We start from the raw sequence: 16,793 nt of genomic DNA, 5'->3' as shown, positions 1-16,793 counted from the left end.
TGTAGGAACAGACGACCAGGTCTGTTCTCTCATGGAGCAGCTGGCAGGTCCAACTACTAACCAGCAGAGCCATTTACACATTGGGTCGCTAGGGCTTCTCTCTAGAAGGTAAGCCAAGTACTTTCTACATTAAACAGATAAAGATCTGGAAACGTGGTGAAGTTACGTTTTGATCAAGGTCTCCCAGCCACTGAGTGTTGGAGTCAGGACTGGAATTCACCCTCAAGAACCTGCAGTGTTATTGTCTACGCCATGATGCTGCCATGAAACACTTAGCCATTCCTCTGCTATGGCCTGTAGGCTAAGCCATAACAGACCCCCCCACCCCCAAGCTTGGAACGAAGCATGTTCTGATAGCAAATTACCTGCACACCTAAGTCTTACTTCCTTGGAACTAAACCCAAATTCAAAGCTCCAGTGATGCCATTGGTATTGCATTTTTCTTTTAACGTATTGAAAAAACAAACCCCAAACAATAAAATGGCATTGCAGTGACAGCTTAGATTCCTAATGAGAGATTTTAGTCAGAAAAATTCAGTGGAAGTCCATGTCTAAATTTCTTTGGAAAGTACATTGTGACCCATAAATGAGACAAACATAAAGAAGTCAATCAATAGTGTTAGGTAGGTAACCCTTGAGCTAGAATCTGGGTGAAGAACGTCCCGGGGAGAAAGGACAATAGGCGGGCAAGGAAGAAGGCGTCATGAATGAGAGGAGTGGGCGGCAAGGAGAATGGTGGGAGGGTTGATTGGGAAGAACGGAAAGGGCAGGCTTTTGGAGCGTTGGTACAGACGTTATTAAAGAAGCATGGGCAGTTTTCTCAGTGGAATGGGAAGCCAATGAATTAAACAAGGGAGCAATATTTATTTACATTTTAAAAACTCACTCTGGTCACTCTATGGAGACTTGGGTAAGCCTCAATCCTCTCACTAGAGAATGATAAAGGAAAGAGGGGTTGTCTAGTTAGTACGTTAGAGGGGTTAGTAGGTTATCATAGTTGTCCAGAAACCTTGAACTAGGGAGCTACCAGGGCAGATGGGCAATGTGGGCAGATTTAGGGCACAGAGGAGCTTATCGGCTTGTTGTGTTAGGAGGAAAAGACAGTATGAAAGAACTTCAAGATGAACCTGAGAATTCATATCTGCATAACTGCGTAGGAATCAGGGCCAAAACTGGAGAAGAAGATTTAGGATTGAAAATGAGTTCTGATTTCTCCCATGTAAGTCTAATATGACAATTAGATATTCGTGTGGAGAAATTTTATGAATACAAAAGAGAGAATGTACTTCATATAAAAACATTCTCTCCTCGCCTTCAGGAAGCAGAAACCATGCTGTAGTAGCCTCCAGCATCGTCTGACAAAGGATGACTTTGGAAGCTGCCTTCAGAGGCGATGTGATGCACATGAGCCAAAGAATTTGCCTCCACCACATGCCCCTCGTTTCAACCACAAAACAGTTCCTTTGGATTCTGAGTCCTGTACAATGCAAACACGTCATCAATTAGAACCTTGAACACATTAACTCGGTGTGATGCAGTAACTTCCAACCTATTGTGACCATGGCACAGGATAAGAGATCATATTTCCATACTTGTGGAGAAGTCTCATAAAATAACAAGGGCTGTGAGCGTCTAAATTTTTTCTTTTCTATTATTTTTTTTTATTTACAATTTTGACCACAATTCAATCGCACTTAATAGATTTAGTGATCAACCCACAATCAGGTCATAATTTCTATTACAAACAGTCCAGCTCTGTATATTTTAATTGCTTGCCTCTACCTGACCTGACTGCAAATACTTTTGTTTAGTTTTGCTTTCATGTAGAAAAAAGTGCTTCTCAAGCTGGCTGAGGATTTTTTTAATTCTAGGGCACAGCGGAGCTTATAGGCTTGTTGTTGTGTTAGGAGGAAAAGACAGTATGAAAGAACTTCAAGATGAACCTGAAGTTCTTTACTCGTACACATCCATGTGTATGTATATGATCTGTAAAATATACATGTACAATCTGTAAAATATAAATACAATGCAAATAAATTATCTGAAAATAAATTAAAAGGTATATATTAAACAAAAGCCCACTTTTTGCATATATGATAATATGTATGCTATATATATGAGGAAAATAAACAAAGTATTTCTACTGGGGCCCCAGTGCATGCATGCATGATTTTGTTACAACCAAAACATGTTTACACATGTCTCTGAGATCAATAAGCGGCGATAGCCAAATTCTCTCAGTAATTCACTTGTCTTAGTCTCATCAGGTGCCTCTAAAAATCCAGTGAAAACAGTGTCTTCCTCCCGGAGGATCTGCTGGCCAGTTAACTTCAAAGCAAAGTAATAAGTTCGGAACCTTATACAACTCTTTGGGGGGAATCCAAAATGGGGCAATCTTGATAAGTTTTCTCAAATGACACTGGTCAGGTACGAGGGTTTATTAGGAAGAAAACCAAAAACTACTTTGTGATAAAAGGTCGGGAATGTTATACCGAAGCATTTTTGTTTGTTTTGTTTTTTCCCCATCACAATGCACCTACTTGTTCTTTGACGGTAGTAAGGGTTGTCCTATGAGAATTTCTTTAGGGAAACTTCCTCCATCCAGGGGACCACCCAGGTCTTCAGAATTCTTTTTGTTCCCCAAACTCAAGGAACAGTTAAAAAGAACATAATTTGAGGCCCTCAAGTATGCTCAAACTATCATTTTGATGTAATATAAACAGAAAAATATAAAATGGGAAAATATTAGAAAAAATCAATGATAACTCCTAACAACCCTATGCCAGGGTTTCTCGGACTGTCAGTCTTTCCACTCGCAGAGAGCCTGGTCTCTCTGCTAAAGAGCAGCTGGGGGAAACAAAACAAACATGGAAGAGGAGCTGGTGGGCTTCATCCTTGTGGCAAGCAGTCCAACGCTTCCCTGAAAGTGGGCTTGCACAGTGGGTACTGCCTCCTGAATTTCAGAAGTGTGCAGTTTTAGATGGAGGACATAGTGGGAAACAATAGCATCAAACTTTGTTGGTTTTATTTAATAAAAATGTCTATGATTGCATGGCAAAACCTTTTGACTTGTGTGTGTGGACAGTCAATAGACAATAAATCATTCTGGAAACTTTCTATGAAGTTTTAGATGTTTGCTCTTAATTTCTGTTCACTATGAACAGCAGGGTCTGAGGCCCCCGCTTTAAGCAACGTTAGTGGAAGGCTGATGCCTACAGGTTTGAGAGGCGCTGAAAGGTGTTCCCCTATAGGGTTAGCCACGGCCTTGATTAAGCAGGCATCACACTGCCACGGGGAACACCAAAGCTGTGGGGAGACCAAGGGCATTAGAATCCTGTGTGAATTTTAGCTGAGAATATAACTCAGAGACTGGCATGGGGTGAAGGTGGCCAACCTGGTAGGTCCTCTAGGTTTGTGGCAAGGATTAAATAAGGCAATTGGGTAGAATGCTTAAAACATTGTCTCTCATACAGTAAGCACTTAGCAAATTATAACTGATTCCTTGAAGGTTGTTAATGATCCCTCGAGACACACAGATACACATATGCACATACAATCTACTTGTGTAAAAATATTCAGAACGACATAGATGATACTGAGATTTTAACTGAGTGAAGACAAAAAGTTATTTCATGCAACTATCAGAAAATAAGAGCAAAAGTATTTTAAATAAACATTTCTGACAGATTTCTTTTTAATCTTTTTTCTATGAGCCTTCTTATAACATCTCCTGGTTTGCTGGTTTCTCTACTTTATTTCTCTTATTATGTAAAGAAATGTATCTTCTTCGTCTTCCCTAAAGTCAAACTTGTATTTTCATATGTATCCTGATCTTCCACAAAACAGAGTCTCAGCCACCCAGAGTGAATGGAGGTCGCCCTCTTTAGAAGAGACATCAGGAATTACCTTTAATACTGAGGATTCCCTCTGGCATCTTGCTACCTATCCTAAGTGGCTAATCAATTTCTGCCTGACATAAATGATATTTGCCATACAGGAATTCTGACGAAATAATTTTCATCCATTTCATTATAGGATGAAATTTTAGCGACCAAGAATTCACTGAGAAGTAAAGACTACTGCTTTCACGATCAGACTTCTGGGATAACACCCAACATCTCTGATCATGTAGGGTGCACAGTCTGAATTTGTAAATGATACCTGTGTTGTGGTTATTGTTGATCTCTAGGTGATGTGCTGACATTCTTAGACTCTCATGTGGAATGTAATGTTGGCTGGTTGGAGCCTCTCCTGGAAAGAGTTTATTTAAGTCGAAAGAAAGTGGCCTGTCCAGTTATTGAAGTCATCAATGATAAGGATATGAGGTAATACTGTGATAACTTTACAGAGTCTATTTTCACCACCAGCAAACAGTAGCAACCTTAACTTTAAAGAATCCATCTTTTCAACACTGAGAAATACACAATGTATCTACTTAAAACCAAATTAAAATTCATGATAATTATCTTAGAGAAAGGAAAGACCAATACCACAGTTTATTTGGTCATCACATATTCTCAATCCTCAGTGCCAAAATATCCAAATTCTCACTGTCTGGTTCTTTCCTATTTATATGCTACTGAAACAAACAAACAAAAAATCTTTATTTCTTTCAAGTTTGGTTCTTCTTTTTTGTTATAAACATGCATGTGCCTGCTACGTGTTGTGTTTTCTGTTTTCCCTCAAAAATGGCTAGGGCATTATTACAGAAAAACTATAAGCTGAAAACAAGCAAATTAAACTCATAAATATTCAACAATTATTAAAAGTTTTAATAATCTAGAATCATCTTTATAAGTACCTATTTTGTATTTTTGTTTATTTTAACAAGGCATTGAGTTCAGTTGGTGGAGAATTCAAAAATGTATATGATTCAAATGGCACATTTGCTCTTTTCCCTGGGTTAGTTACATGACCGTGGACAATTTTCAAAGAGGAGTCTTTGTCTGGCCCATGAACTTTGGTTGGAAAACAATTCCACCAGATGTCATTGCAAAAAACAAAATTAAAGAAACGGATGTTATAAGGTAAGTGACAATCATGAACCTATTTTTGTTAGACATAGAATGCAACTCAAAAAAAAAAAGCACAGTCTCTTATTAATGTAACCTCAAGGATTAGAGTTCTAGTCGCTAGACAGCCAAAAGCAAGCAATGGTTTTCTGACAAGTTAACGCCCCTTACCAAACTTCACTTTTTAAATAGTCATCTGCATCCGTTTCAGTCCAGAACCCAATTCCTGTTCATCCTAAGTTTGATATTGTATGCTGTTGAGTAGATTCTGGCTCATCGAGTAGAATTCCACCATGGGGTTTCTGACAGTAATCTTTACAACAGTATGTGGCGAAGCCAGTCTCCCTTGAAACAGCTGGTAAGTTGGAAACAGGGACCTTTCACTGAGCAGCTGAGCACTTAATCATTGGGCCAGCAGGGCTCCATTACCCTAAATTTATCACTTAAGAAGCACAAAATAGATGGAAGTGTTATTTATCACACACATGCTACCTTTGAAACATTTGTGGAAATTAATACAGTGAATAATAGCAATAGAAGAATTATTGCAATAATAGCCATTGTTATGACTCTCTTTTTATGATCCAATTCCACCTACTCCATGGGAAGGGTGAAAACTTCTGTGAATCAGTTAAGAAATAATTCTGATCTGAAGTCAAAATTAGGGGCTTCTTATTTCCCGGAAAGCATGGAGCACACCACAAAGCCTCAACCCACCCTGGGCAGAGGAGCAGGAATCCTACTAGAAAAAGCAGCGAGAAGACACAAGCTTGTAAGTCCCAAGAGAAAGCCAGAGGCCAGTCTGTGCATTTCCTGGGGTTTTCCTCTATTACCCTTCAGTAAATCATACCTCTTTGTTGCCGGATTCCAGCTCTTCAGAATCAGTACCCCCAAGGAGCAAAATGGAAGTCCTACCTTTAAGCAAAACATAGGTGCCAATCATTGGAACATCTCACTAACTCCAGGAGAGAGATGGGAAATAGGGACTTCAATAGAATATACATTTTTTCCCTAATCCCACACCTAAAGAACCTCTTTGTTTAATTCAGATTCCCATTTTGAGGACCCATCTAGTGGTTGAGGCCAGATTATTGTCAACATAATTTTAGTAAAACAATACCCACTGGATAGTCTGGTAAGGATATTTGGTAAGTGCAGATCATCTGTGTGTATAAATAAGGCAGGAGCAGGTTTGAACCTGAATTACCTTGTATACTCAGACACGGGGCACTCTTCCTCCAAACTATTCTGGTCACAGTAGTGACCACCAGGGGAACTAATCAATGCCTTCATTGAATGCTGACTTTATGTAAATTTCTGTCCTCCATGATCAATAATAGTTGTGAAGGCCCGGTGGTCAGACTCTCTTGGTTTGAATCTCAACTTTATTCTTACTAGCAGTCTGAGTGTAAAAAAAGAGTTAATTCACTTTTCTGAGATGTTGTTGCCTCATTTTTACATTAAGATCAAGAAAAGTGACTACTGCTTAGGTTGTTTTACCATGTAAATGATATCACGTAGATGATAAAGTGCACTAGAAATGTAGCTATGGCAGAGAGGCAGCAGCATGGAGTGAATGACAAGCCAGGCTGTCTATATTTGAATCCAAAACCCAAAACAAACCTCCTGCTCAAGTTGATCCCAACCTTCAGAGACCCTATAGGACAGGTTAGAATTGCTCCATAGGGTTCCTTAGACTGGAATCTTCCTGGAAGCAGACTGACAGATGTCCCTTACATGGCATGGCTGGTCGGTGTGAGGTACTGCCCTCACGATTGGTGCCCCAGCACTTAATTACGATGCCATCGTGGTCCTTTTTCATTTGAACCCTAAATGTATAAAAACACTCAAGTCTGTAACTTCAGAGGAGTTCCTTATTTTCCTTCTATTGCCGTCTCTTCATAATAATAATAATACTTATTTACTGAAAAGCTTATTGGAAAGTCTCTCTTCAGACACATAAAATATTTAGACTAGTGCCTGGCACTCTGTTTGTACTAAATTAAGTAACCAGGAACTTCAGTCGAGGGTTGTGTGAGAGTAAACAGGCCAAACAGCAGTTCAAATTCCAGGTCTCCTCCTCCTGAGTCTGAGCAGCAGTACTCCGGTGAGTCTGTGAGCCCCTCACCGATGAGGTCACTGTGGCTCCATCCAAGACAGAGCGATTCTGAAAAAGTCTCTCCGCTCTACCACCAGGGTACAAGTAACCCACGTTTCAAAAGTTGAGTTCCCATGAAATCCAACTTTAAACTCCTCTTTTTTTCTCTCTCTCCAGGTGCCCAGTCATGGCTGGTGGATTATTTTCTATTGATAAAAGTTACTTTTTTGAACTTGGGACATATGACCCTGGGCTGGATGTGTGGGGTGGAGAAAACATGGAGCTCTCATTCAAGGTATCCTTGAGGGTTTCAAATGCTCCTAACAATGGACAAGGTGTTGCCTTCAAATGGTTTCATTTAACTGACATATGGTTGCATCCTGGAGGAAATTTCACAGAAATTTTCTAGTCTCTGGATCAATGGCTTTCTATCCCAGATTAAACTTGGGAAAATAAATACATCATGAAATCTGTTCAGAGCTCCTTATATTTCACAACACCACTTCTGCATAGAATATGGTGTTTGGAAATTCATACCCAAACTTCAAGCTCACTTCCATTGATCCAGTTTTGACCCCTAGTGGCCCTAGACATGCTTTCTGAGGCTGGGAATCTCGATGGAAGTAGATAGCTGCAATCTCCTGCCATGTTGTGGCTGGTGGGTTTGAACCCTTGACTTTGAGAACCTTGAGGTTAGCAGTCGTATGCTTACGGGACAGCACCATGAGGGCTCATTTGAGGTTCACACTTGATATAAAGTAACTCTCCCAAAACATTTTTCTTTGAAACAATGGAAACATTTAGTATAGGATCACATTTTGGAGACCCCAAGTGGAAGAGGTATAAAAAGTACCTCTAAAGCAGCCACCAACGGGCTAGGGGATTCCAGGGAGCTGATCCTTTGGTTGTGTGTGCCATGCCGGGTCTTTGGGCACATTAACATCTAAACACATGTCTGCAGCACCAGCCACAGTGGGAAAACATCTGACAAGCAGCTGCTTGACTCTGGGACTGGGCGTTCTGTACCCCCGGGGTGCTACTTCAGAGCTCCCGAGGAAGAGAACAGTTTTCAAGTTGTGCTCTACACACCCCATGGAGCTTCACACGATGTGGGAAGGAAGGCACGAGCAGACAATGGAAAGCCATCCCGTCTCTGATTGAACATGGCTTAACGAGGACTCGGAGCCCGGGGGCCATCGTGGTTACACGTTGGGCTGCGATCCCAGGTCAAAGCCACCAGTCGCTGCTCAGGAGAAAGATGGGACTTTCCACCCTCATAAAGAGTTACGGTTTCAGAAACTGATAGGGGGAAGCTCTACCCTCTCCTGTAGGGTCACTGTGGCTCGGCATCGATTCCATGACAGTAAGTTTGGGGGTTTTGGAGTTAATGGGGACTCCCATTACACATTCTATATACAATGGAAGTCTGTGATGATTTCCTTAGGAAGAAATCCTTTGGTGGCAAAGGAGGAAGAAAAAAGTTTTACTAACCCTGATGGTGGTGTTGAAGCCCTTCTGGAGCAGTGGTTACATGTTGGACTGGGATCAAAAGGTCAGCAGTTCGAAACCACCAGCCGGTCCTTAGGAGAGAAATGGGGTTTTCTACTTGAGTTGCAGTCTCAGTAACCGGCAGGGACAGTCTCACCCTCTCCTGTAGTGTAGCTCTGAGTCACCATCCACTCAGTGACAGGGGGTTGATTACTTGGGGGTGGTGTGTAGGCTGCTAACCTGTGGCCCGCAGTTTGAAACCACTTCACAGGTAGAATCCTTTCCTTAAAATGTGGCTTCGGAACCCCACAGGGGCAGTTCTACTCTGTTCCGTAGGGTCGCTGTGATTAAGTATAGACCAGATGGCAGTGAGTTTTGTTTGTTTTTTCTTTTCTTTTTACGGAAGACAGAATAATAAAGGAATTTGTCTGAGAAGAAGTACAACCAGAAGTGAGGTGAGCAAGGCTTTATTCCAGGCACTGTGGGCCTGTGGTCAGACCAGTCCCTGGAAAAAGACAGTCTGCTTGCTCCAAGAGTGTCAATGAGCCGAGCTGACCCAGTGACTGCAGCAGGGGCTCAAGTCCCATCCTCTGGAGGTGGACGTGCACGCCGGACAGGGCAGCGTGCCACCCTGCGGACGGAGGGTCTCCTGGAGTCAGAAGGGACTCCACAGAGCCCAATGACTCCGAGAACTAAACCCTGTTCAGTCACACTTCCTAATCGAAGAACGTTTTCCAGGCTGAGAGCGGGCGTTGCGTGGAGGGTGTGTGCTTGATGTTTTCTTATTAATGGCCTAGGATTTGTGGACAGTCAGCCTGTGATGGATGTTTCTCCAACTGTTCCAGGTGTGGATGTGCGGTGGAGAAATTGAGATTGTCCCCTGCTCCCGAGTTGGGCACATCTTCCGAAATGACAACCCGTATTCCTTCCCGAAAGACCGTATGAAAACAGTGGAGCGGAACTTGGTGCGTGTTGCCGAGGTCTGGCTGGATGAATACAAGGAGCTCTTCTACGGCCACGGCGATCACCTCATGGACCAAGGCTTCGATGCTGGAAACCTCACCCAGCAAAGGGACCTTCGCAGGAGGCTGAAATGCAAAAGCTTCAAATGGTACTTGGAGAACGTTTTTCCGGACTTGAAAGCGCCCATTGTAAGAGCTAACGGTGTGGTAAGTCCAAGCTCCAATAGAAAACCCCATTGCACGAAAGCATCTCTTCCCAAAAAAGGTGTGGGAGAGATCGATTAGTACTTGATAAGCACATGTCTGAGGGCAGATGGGGCAGAGCATGGTTGAGGACTAAATATATGTCAACATCCTTAAAGGAGGTTGTTGTCATTAATTAAGTCACTAAATACTTAATGTCAACAGACCAGTCAGTATTATAGAACTGGATTATCAGGTGGTACATAAAATAGTCCTGAACCCCACTGTGGATAACACAATGCAGAGTAGGGAAGACAAAAGCTAAGAAGTCAAGTGAAAATGCACATATAGCAGTTCTCCAAAAGACCAAACCTAACCCACTACCATCCAGTGGATTCCAAGTCACAGTGACTTTGTATTGGGTTTCTGTGGCTATACAGCTGTTAGGGAGCAGTCTGCTTCAACGTTTTCCTTTGGGGTGGTTAGTGGGTTTGAACCATAAACCTTGCCATTCGGACCCAAAGGGCTCCTTGAGGGAACAAGAAGGAATCCATCAATTCTCAATCAGAGCGAGCAAGAAGTTGCCTCAGAGGAAGAAAGATTAAATCCAAGCCATGTAAGCAAAGGATGCCCTCACTCAAAGGCACCAAGATGGGTGAAGGTTGGGAGCAGCAAGGACTGGTAAACATGTGGATGTGGTTGAAGAGAGTCGAATAGCACCAGAGGTAGGTAGAGAGGGGAGGCAGGGATCCTGTCACACTGGTCCTTGTAGGCATAATAAAATTTTCCTTTCTCCCATTCTCTCTCTCTCTCTCTCTTCATTTGTATCAAAGACTTATGAACCATCATGGGGCAGCATTAAACAGTGAGATGACACGATTTAGGAAGGGCTTTTTGAAGATTTCAAAAAGGAGTTGCAAATGAGAGATTGTTAGAGGAAGGTGGGGAAAGAATCCAGAGCACAAGGAAATGTGCAGAAAACGAAGACAAGCAGGAGGGGATGCCTGGAGGCAAAGGTTCAGAAAACCAACCAAAAAATCACAAAAGAGAAGAAATGGAGGAAAGCTATTTTGACCCCATTCTAAAAGGGAGGCTGAATTTGAAGAGGCTGCCAAGACCTGGGCCCAAGGCGTAGAACACAAGGGTTTGAAATGATGAATCAAGTCTTGGCCTACACTTTTTCTTGGCCATTTTCATTTCAGATCTTTTTTATTGTTTCGTTCCAGTTTAATTTTAATCGCAAATATTTTTCGTACTGTTTGTTGTTGTTATTGTTTTTAGGTTTCATGTTTTCTCAAGACGTGGCCCTCTTGAAGACGGCTCTCTGGGGCCGAGGATTTTTGTTTTGTTGTCTTGTAGACTTTTTCTTAGCAAGCAGTTTGAACAAACCACCCTGCACTCTCTCTGCCTAGAGAGATCTCCTGGAGGGATGTATTCAAAATGGGACTAGCATAAAAAATTGTTCTATCTTTACAAAATCCAACTGATAAATGTATATGGCCTGTTTGTATGAAATAACCATTTTTATATGTCAGAACCCTGGGGAAATAAATGTAGGCCCTCAAATGAGAACAAGCAGAAAGATGTTTATTCAGAGTTTGCTGTAGCCAAGGACTCATGACCATCACTTAGTCTTGACAGAAATTCAAAGGTAGGCCGAGGAGTAAGAAAAGCTTTATGGGAGGGGAAAATAGAACATTCTGGCTGTGTCCTGGCTGGAGATTGTCAGCAGAGGATATGTAAAACCAAAGCCAACTGTGTGGTGGGTTTGCAAGCATGACTGACTTTCTCTGGTTGGTCCTGAGTTGGAAGCAAGGCAAACTAGAACATGTGGTTATCAACCAAACCCTGACCTGGGGGAGGCAATTTCTAAAGACGCTGGAGGTTTGGATTCCCACCGATGGCTTCTACTGTGGTTGTGAGCCAGGCTCCTGTCTTCCTTCATGCGCTCTGTCCTTCTGTAGACTCAGTCTCTCAAATGCCAGCACAGCCTCCCTGGTGGTGGAGTGGGAACGCCCTGAGCTACAGAGCCGGTGCTTTGAAACCGGCAGTTCTTTGGGAGGAAGACTCGGTTTCCTACTCCCTTAGACAATGACAGCTGCAGTCTTGGAAACCCATGGGGTGTTGTCAGGAGTCAGCATTGGCTCCGGGCAGCCAGTTTGGTTTGGGGGAGGCCCCGGTGATGTCTTATCCCATGCAACTCATTTGAGAAAGCACCTTGGATTCATATTCTGCTCAAATAAGAACAATGCCACGTACAATGGTGAAATTCATTTAATCCCATCCCCTAGGCATGAAGAAATGATTATCTTGGCTACACAGAATGACAGGGAGCGCATTACTAAACTTCAACCACCAGAGGGCACCAAACCACTACTTTTTGCTTCCACTGTGAAGCTGTCCTGCGCAATTCTTCCCCGGGAATTTTTCAGGAGTTCTATTATTGAACAGCATTCTGTTGGTGTCTGATTTATAATGTATCAAAATTAAGTCAATATCTTTTTTAAGTGTTGTGACATATTGCTTATTTTTATTCATTATTGGTTTGTCGCCCTCCCTTATACAAATTTTAATAAATATATCTTTTGCTCCTTTCTGAAGCAACCAGTAGGGAGCATTCTTAGCATTAAAAATAATAATAATAATAATAATGAATTGGGAGCTTTTGCTAGGAAATGTAGAATAAGATTAACTAAACCATTATTTCAAAGTCACTAATGTCTTTATTTCCACCAAAAGCTAGCCTTAAAGAATGAAATTTTATTGTCTCATCCTTTTGTAGGCTAAGAATCAGAGGTCTAGTCAGGGCATACAAAGGACTGTCCTCAGTTCCCACGACCTCTCCCTCCCCTCTCTCTCCCTCCACACCTTCCCCTCTCCCTTTCCTTCCACCTCCTCTTTCTCTCTCCGCCTGCACTCAGCTCCCAGCGGCTTTAGGGCAGCGGTTCTCAACCTGTGGGTCAAACGACCCTTTCACAGAGGTTGCCCAGTTGATAACAGTAGCAAAATTACCATTATGAAATAGCAACAAAAATAATTATGTGGTTGGGGGTCACCACAACATGAGGAACTGTATTCAAGATTCGTGGCATTAGGAAGGTTGAGAACCACTGCTCTAGGGGAAGTCTCTTCGCTTCCAGTGTCTGGTAGCCCAGGGTGTTTCTTGATGTCCCCTGGTTTGCAGGTAGCTTCCCTCCTGGGTACCCCATTCATTGTCTGCTCTTCCTTCTTGTAAGACACCACTCATAAAGGATCAGAACCCAGCCCACTCCTGCATGTCCTTGTCAGTCGGTAACACAAGTGCAACCTTATTGCCAAACAAAGCAACATTCACAGTTAGAGGATGCAGGACGTCAGCACATCTTCTGGGGATCACAATTCCATCGTAACAACAGCCCTCAAAGTCTGAGCAAACAAACTCCACAACGTAGCTTTGTTATGTGTTCCCCAGGTTCTCGTCCTCCCCGCTCCACACGCTATCCATCCAGGAGAATGGGTTTCTGGTTGTCATTGTCTTTATACACACATGAATATCTGATTAAACTACAATACTAAAGCTCATCAATGAGCAGCATCAATAATACTCATTTGCATCGGATTCAGCTGTCAGCTAACAACTTACAGTTTAACAATTCTGGAATGAACTACAGGGACATTCTACCCCTTACCTTAGAAGACAAAATGATTGATTTGAATGAATTATTTAAAATGTATTCACTACCTGATATTTTAAAAATTATTTACAGTAGCAGGCATGATTATAACATTTTAAAAATAGGAAGAGATTTAAAATATTCCTAGGAAGAGAATCACAACAATTCTTAACACTCCATACATCATTTCTAGATGAATCAGGGGCAATTTCCTTGTACCTTCTGTCAAATCTCTGTCAGCTGACTGGGAAAGCGGTAGACAGGGAATGGGCTGGTCTTTTTCTTTTCCCTCCCGATGTCTCTCGGTGCTTTGAGCAGGTGATTTCAGGGACTACACAGAGGGAAGGTTGTGAAAATGACTTCATGCAGGGATTCCCAGTTACTCTCTGGACAATGCTACTAGTGGTGCTGCCAAAGTCAGATTCCATGGTCGAATCAATTTAGCAGACTACATTCCCTCGTGCCTAACAGGATGAGCGGCAGCACCATGGTGGTTCTGAGGAGAGGCTCTAGAAGGGGCGGTTTAGCTGTGCGGAATTCAGAGCTTTTCAAACTCATTGAGAGACAGAGTATTTCCCATATCATCCACAAATGCATAATACTTATATCTGTTGCCATTAAGATCTAGAGAGCAACGGGGCTACCACTTCCCCTTGTTGGCCCACGTTTTCTTCTACCTTCGTGAATGTCTATCAACTCTCTCAATTTCTCAGTGGGTAAATCCTGCCCGTTGTGATTGCTCCTATTTACTGGGGATGGATTGTCTCCTCCTCGCCTGCGTTTGTAGATTTAAATTGGGAACAAAGCTTCCTTTGAGGACTTTTGATGGAGATTCATTCTGTCCTTCGGGGACCGGGTTGAATGTTTCTGTACCAGGCAGCCCAGAAGCAACCAACCCGGCAGTATTTTCACATTTGTTTTCCTTCTGAAAAGTGAGGGTTCCTCTTCAATATCCCTATTGTACTTCAGCATCCCTGAGCCCAAACAAGGATTGGTATAAGGCCTGTCCTTCTCAGGGAGGCTGCTTCTTTAGGACGCCGGGACAATGAAATCAAGTTTCCCTGTTGTCCCGCTCACAGGTACATTGGTTGTTGTTTTTTTTCTAGTATATCATTTAAGAGTCTCTGGGTGACACAGAAAGTTCCGGATTGCCTACAAGTGAAAGAAAGGTTGGTGGTTTGAAACCATCCAGAGACCCTAAGGAGATCAGTCTGGACATGGGCTGCAGAAAAGCCACAGTCCTGAAACTCTGTGTGAGCAGCTCTAGTGTGTGATGGGGGCTTGCCGGACTGGCACCTGACTCTCCGGCAAGCAACAACTGTGTGCTGTGTCACCATTTTCCATCTGCCTCTATTGTCCTGTGGCACAAGAGTGCAAGCCTGCTGTCTATCACGACTGCCCACGTTCCTTCTGGGGCTTAGATTTTCTGCCTTCTTTAGTCCCGAGAGATCCCTCTTTTTTTTTTAACAAGTTAAATGGTATGCTTGAAAATGAGAACTAGCCCACTGACCAGCCTCTGGTGATACCTGCCTATTGTGTGAGCTTCAAGACCAGCATCCAGTTGACAGCCTGGAATCTGAGTTCTGTCTGACTCACCACTAAGACCAGCAAGGGACACACGGGTGCCATTCTGAACAAAGACCTGAGCCCTCCCAGCTTGGGAGGCCTTCCTGACACATAAAATAGTGACTCGGCTTGACAGAGCTCCTCTAGAGATCTAAATGGCTCTATAAACCCACCATCTCATTAGCCCTGCCCCCGGGATGTCAAAGGGAGCAAGAGAATCAACATGTTTCTGCATTAAAAGGTGACTTAGAGAACCCTGCCTCTATGTTTGACCCTGTAAATCCATGCAAAAACTGGGGGCCGGCCGGAAAGTGCCTTTCAGGTTGGCTCTGGATTAGCTTTCGTGACTTTCCTGTAATGACTTGTAGCTTGCCCGAGTCATTAGGAAGATTCTGACGGGGAATGAGCTGGAATCTACTGTTCTTTGAAGGACTCAATTTATCTTTGATTCAGTGCCCAGGCAGTCAAATAGCTGAAGGGGTCAGCCAGGGAGCAGAGCTGGTAACTAACCATCGGCTTGATTAGATTGCCAGGATGTGCAGTGATTTCTAATATATGCATCAGAAGAACTTGAGAGAGGAAAATCACTCCTTTTCATGCCACCTTTTGCTCATTTTCCATACAGCATTCCAGGCAAGGGTTCATTAAAAGCTTCTGTTTGTTGGCTCTGTGGTTGAACCACAGACCTAAATGGACAGACTGAAGCTGTGCTTCAGAAAGATTATATTATGCCTCTGTTAGAGCTAGCAACCAATGCAATGGTACCGTGCTAAGCTGTGCCAAGCTAGTCCCTGAGCCAGCGTTCAGCCTTGTTATAGTGTTACACTATGTTTTCTGAACATGTCTGATTGTGTTGTTTATTTTTTGTTTTCTTCATTCTTTATCTTACATTTTGTCCCCCAGCTTATTAACCTGGCCCTGGGTAAATGCGTTTCCATTGTGAACAGCACGGCTCTGCTGGAAGACTGTGATGGGAGCAGCAAGGTATGCTAACCTGGGGTTCTCTGTTTCATCGAGTAAAGCAAGATAAGACACCAGGTCGTTCATCACTCAAGAAGTTCATTTTGCCTAATAGAAGCCATAATGAACTTTTGCATATCTATGTAATCCTAAGGTTAGTGATAAGGGAGTTTACACTCAATGTAAGACAGTGACTCCGGGGGTCATGATTGGGTGCTGAAGTCAGTTTTCCAAGGATCTAGTCTGGCTCCCTAACTTATAAAAGCCTGGTGTCTTTAAGCTTCAGTTAAATAGGGGTGGTAAGAGAAGTGAAAGGAACAGAGTTTTCCCCAAGAACCCTTTGAAGCCCCCTCATAACACTGCAGCTGTTTAAGGAACAGAAACGACACTTGAACAGCACTATGGAGTGGATTCGTTTGCCTGGTGATCCTGTAGGATAGAGCCACAATTGTTTGGTAGGGTCTCTGCATGGGTGAATCTTTATGGGACCAGGCAGCTGGTGAGTTTGAACCACTAACCTCACAGTGAACAGCACAGCACTCAGCCTGCTGTGCCATAAGAGCTCCTTAGGGTCCCACAAATAGTCCTGTTTTTTAGAATGACAAAAACAAAAGTGTGAAACATATAGCATATAACATATCAGGATATAATAGTATCGAAGTCAATGCGCATATCGTCAAACCTGTATACTACTCAGCAATTGAAGTCTCTGCTTCTACCCAATTCCCTATGCACCTGCATCTTAAAGGAGTAATTGGCATTCCCTGAATCCATGATCAAAGGTGGGCAGCTTTATAGTAAACACTAACAAACTCGGTCCCGGGGTGAGGGGTGGGGGGAGGGGCAGAGAGAGCAGCACAAGGGTTCTGTG

At 42.9% G+C, this 16,793-nt stretch overlaps 1 protein-coding gene across 2 annotated transcripts in view; it reads left to right on the top strand.

Moving 5' to 3' along the window:
• GALNT5 (polypeptide N-acetylgalactosaminyltransferase 5) overlaps positions 1-16,793 on the top strand; it is a 50,079-nt gene that overhangs the window by 21,501 nt on the left and 11,785 nt on the right. For both annotated transcript variants that reach the window (XM_004703807.2, XM_045299284.1), the window contains exons 4-8: positions 4,190-4,325; positions 4,908-5,027; positions 7,288-7,405; positions 9,444-9,767; positions 15,866-15,946. In XM_004703807.2, coding sequence (XP_004703864.1) covers positions 4,190-4,325; positions 4,908-5,027; positions 7,288-7,405; positions 9,444-9,767; positions 15,866-15,946 — 779 coding nt within the window. The remainder of the gene's footprint in view (positions 1-4,189; positions 4,326-4,907; positions 5,028-7,287; positions 7,406-9,443; positions 9,768-15,865; positions 15,947-16,793) is intronic.

This window comes from Echinops telfairi, unplaced genomic scaffold (assembly GCF_000313985.2).
Source record: "Echinops telfairi isolate 266 unplaced genomic scaffold, ASM31398v2 ScPeMD7_4;HRSCAF=17, whole genome shotgun sequence".
Taxonomy (NCBI): Eukaryota; Metazoa; Chordata; class Mammalia; order Afrosoricida; family Tenrecidae; genus Echinops; species Echinops telfairi.
The sequence above is the reverse complement of the archived record's forward strand: the minus strand, read 5'-3'. Positions and strand labels throughout refer to the sequence as shown.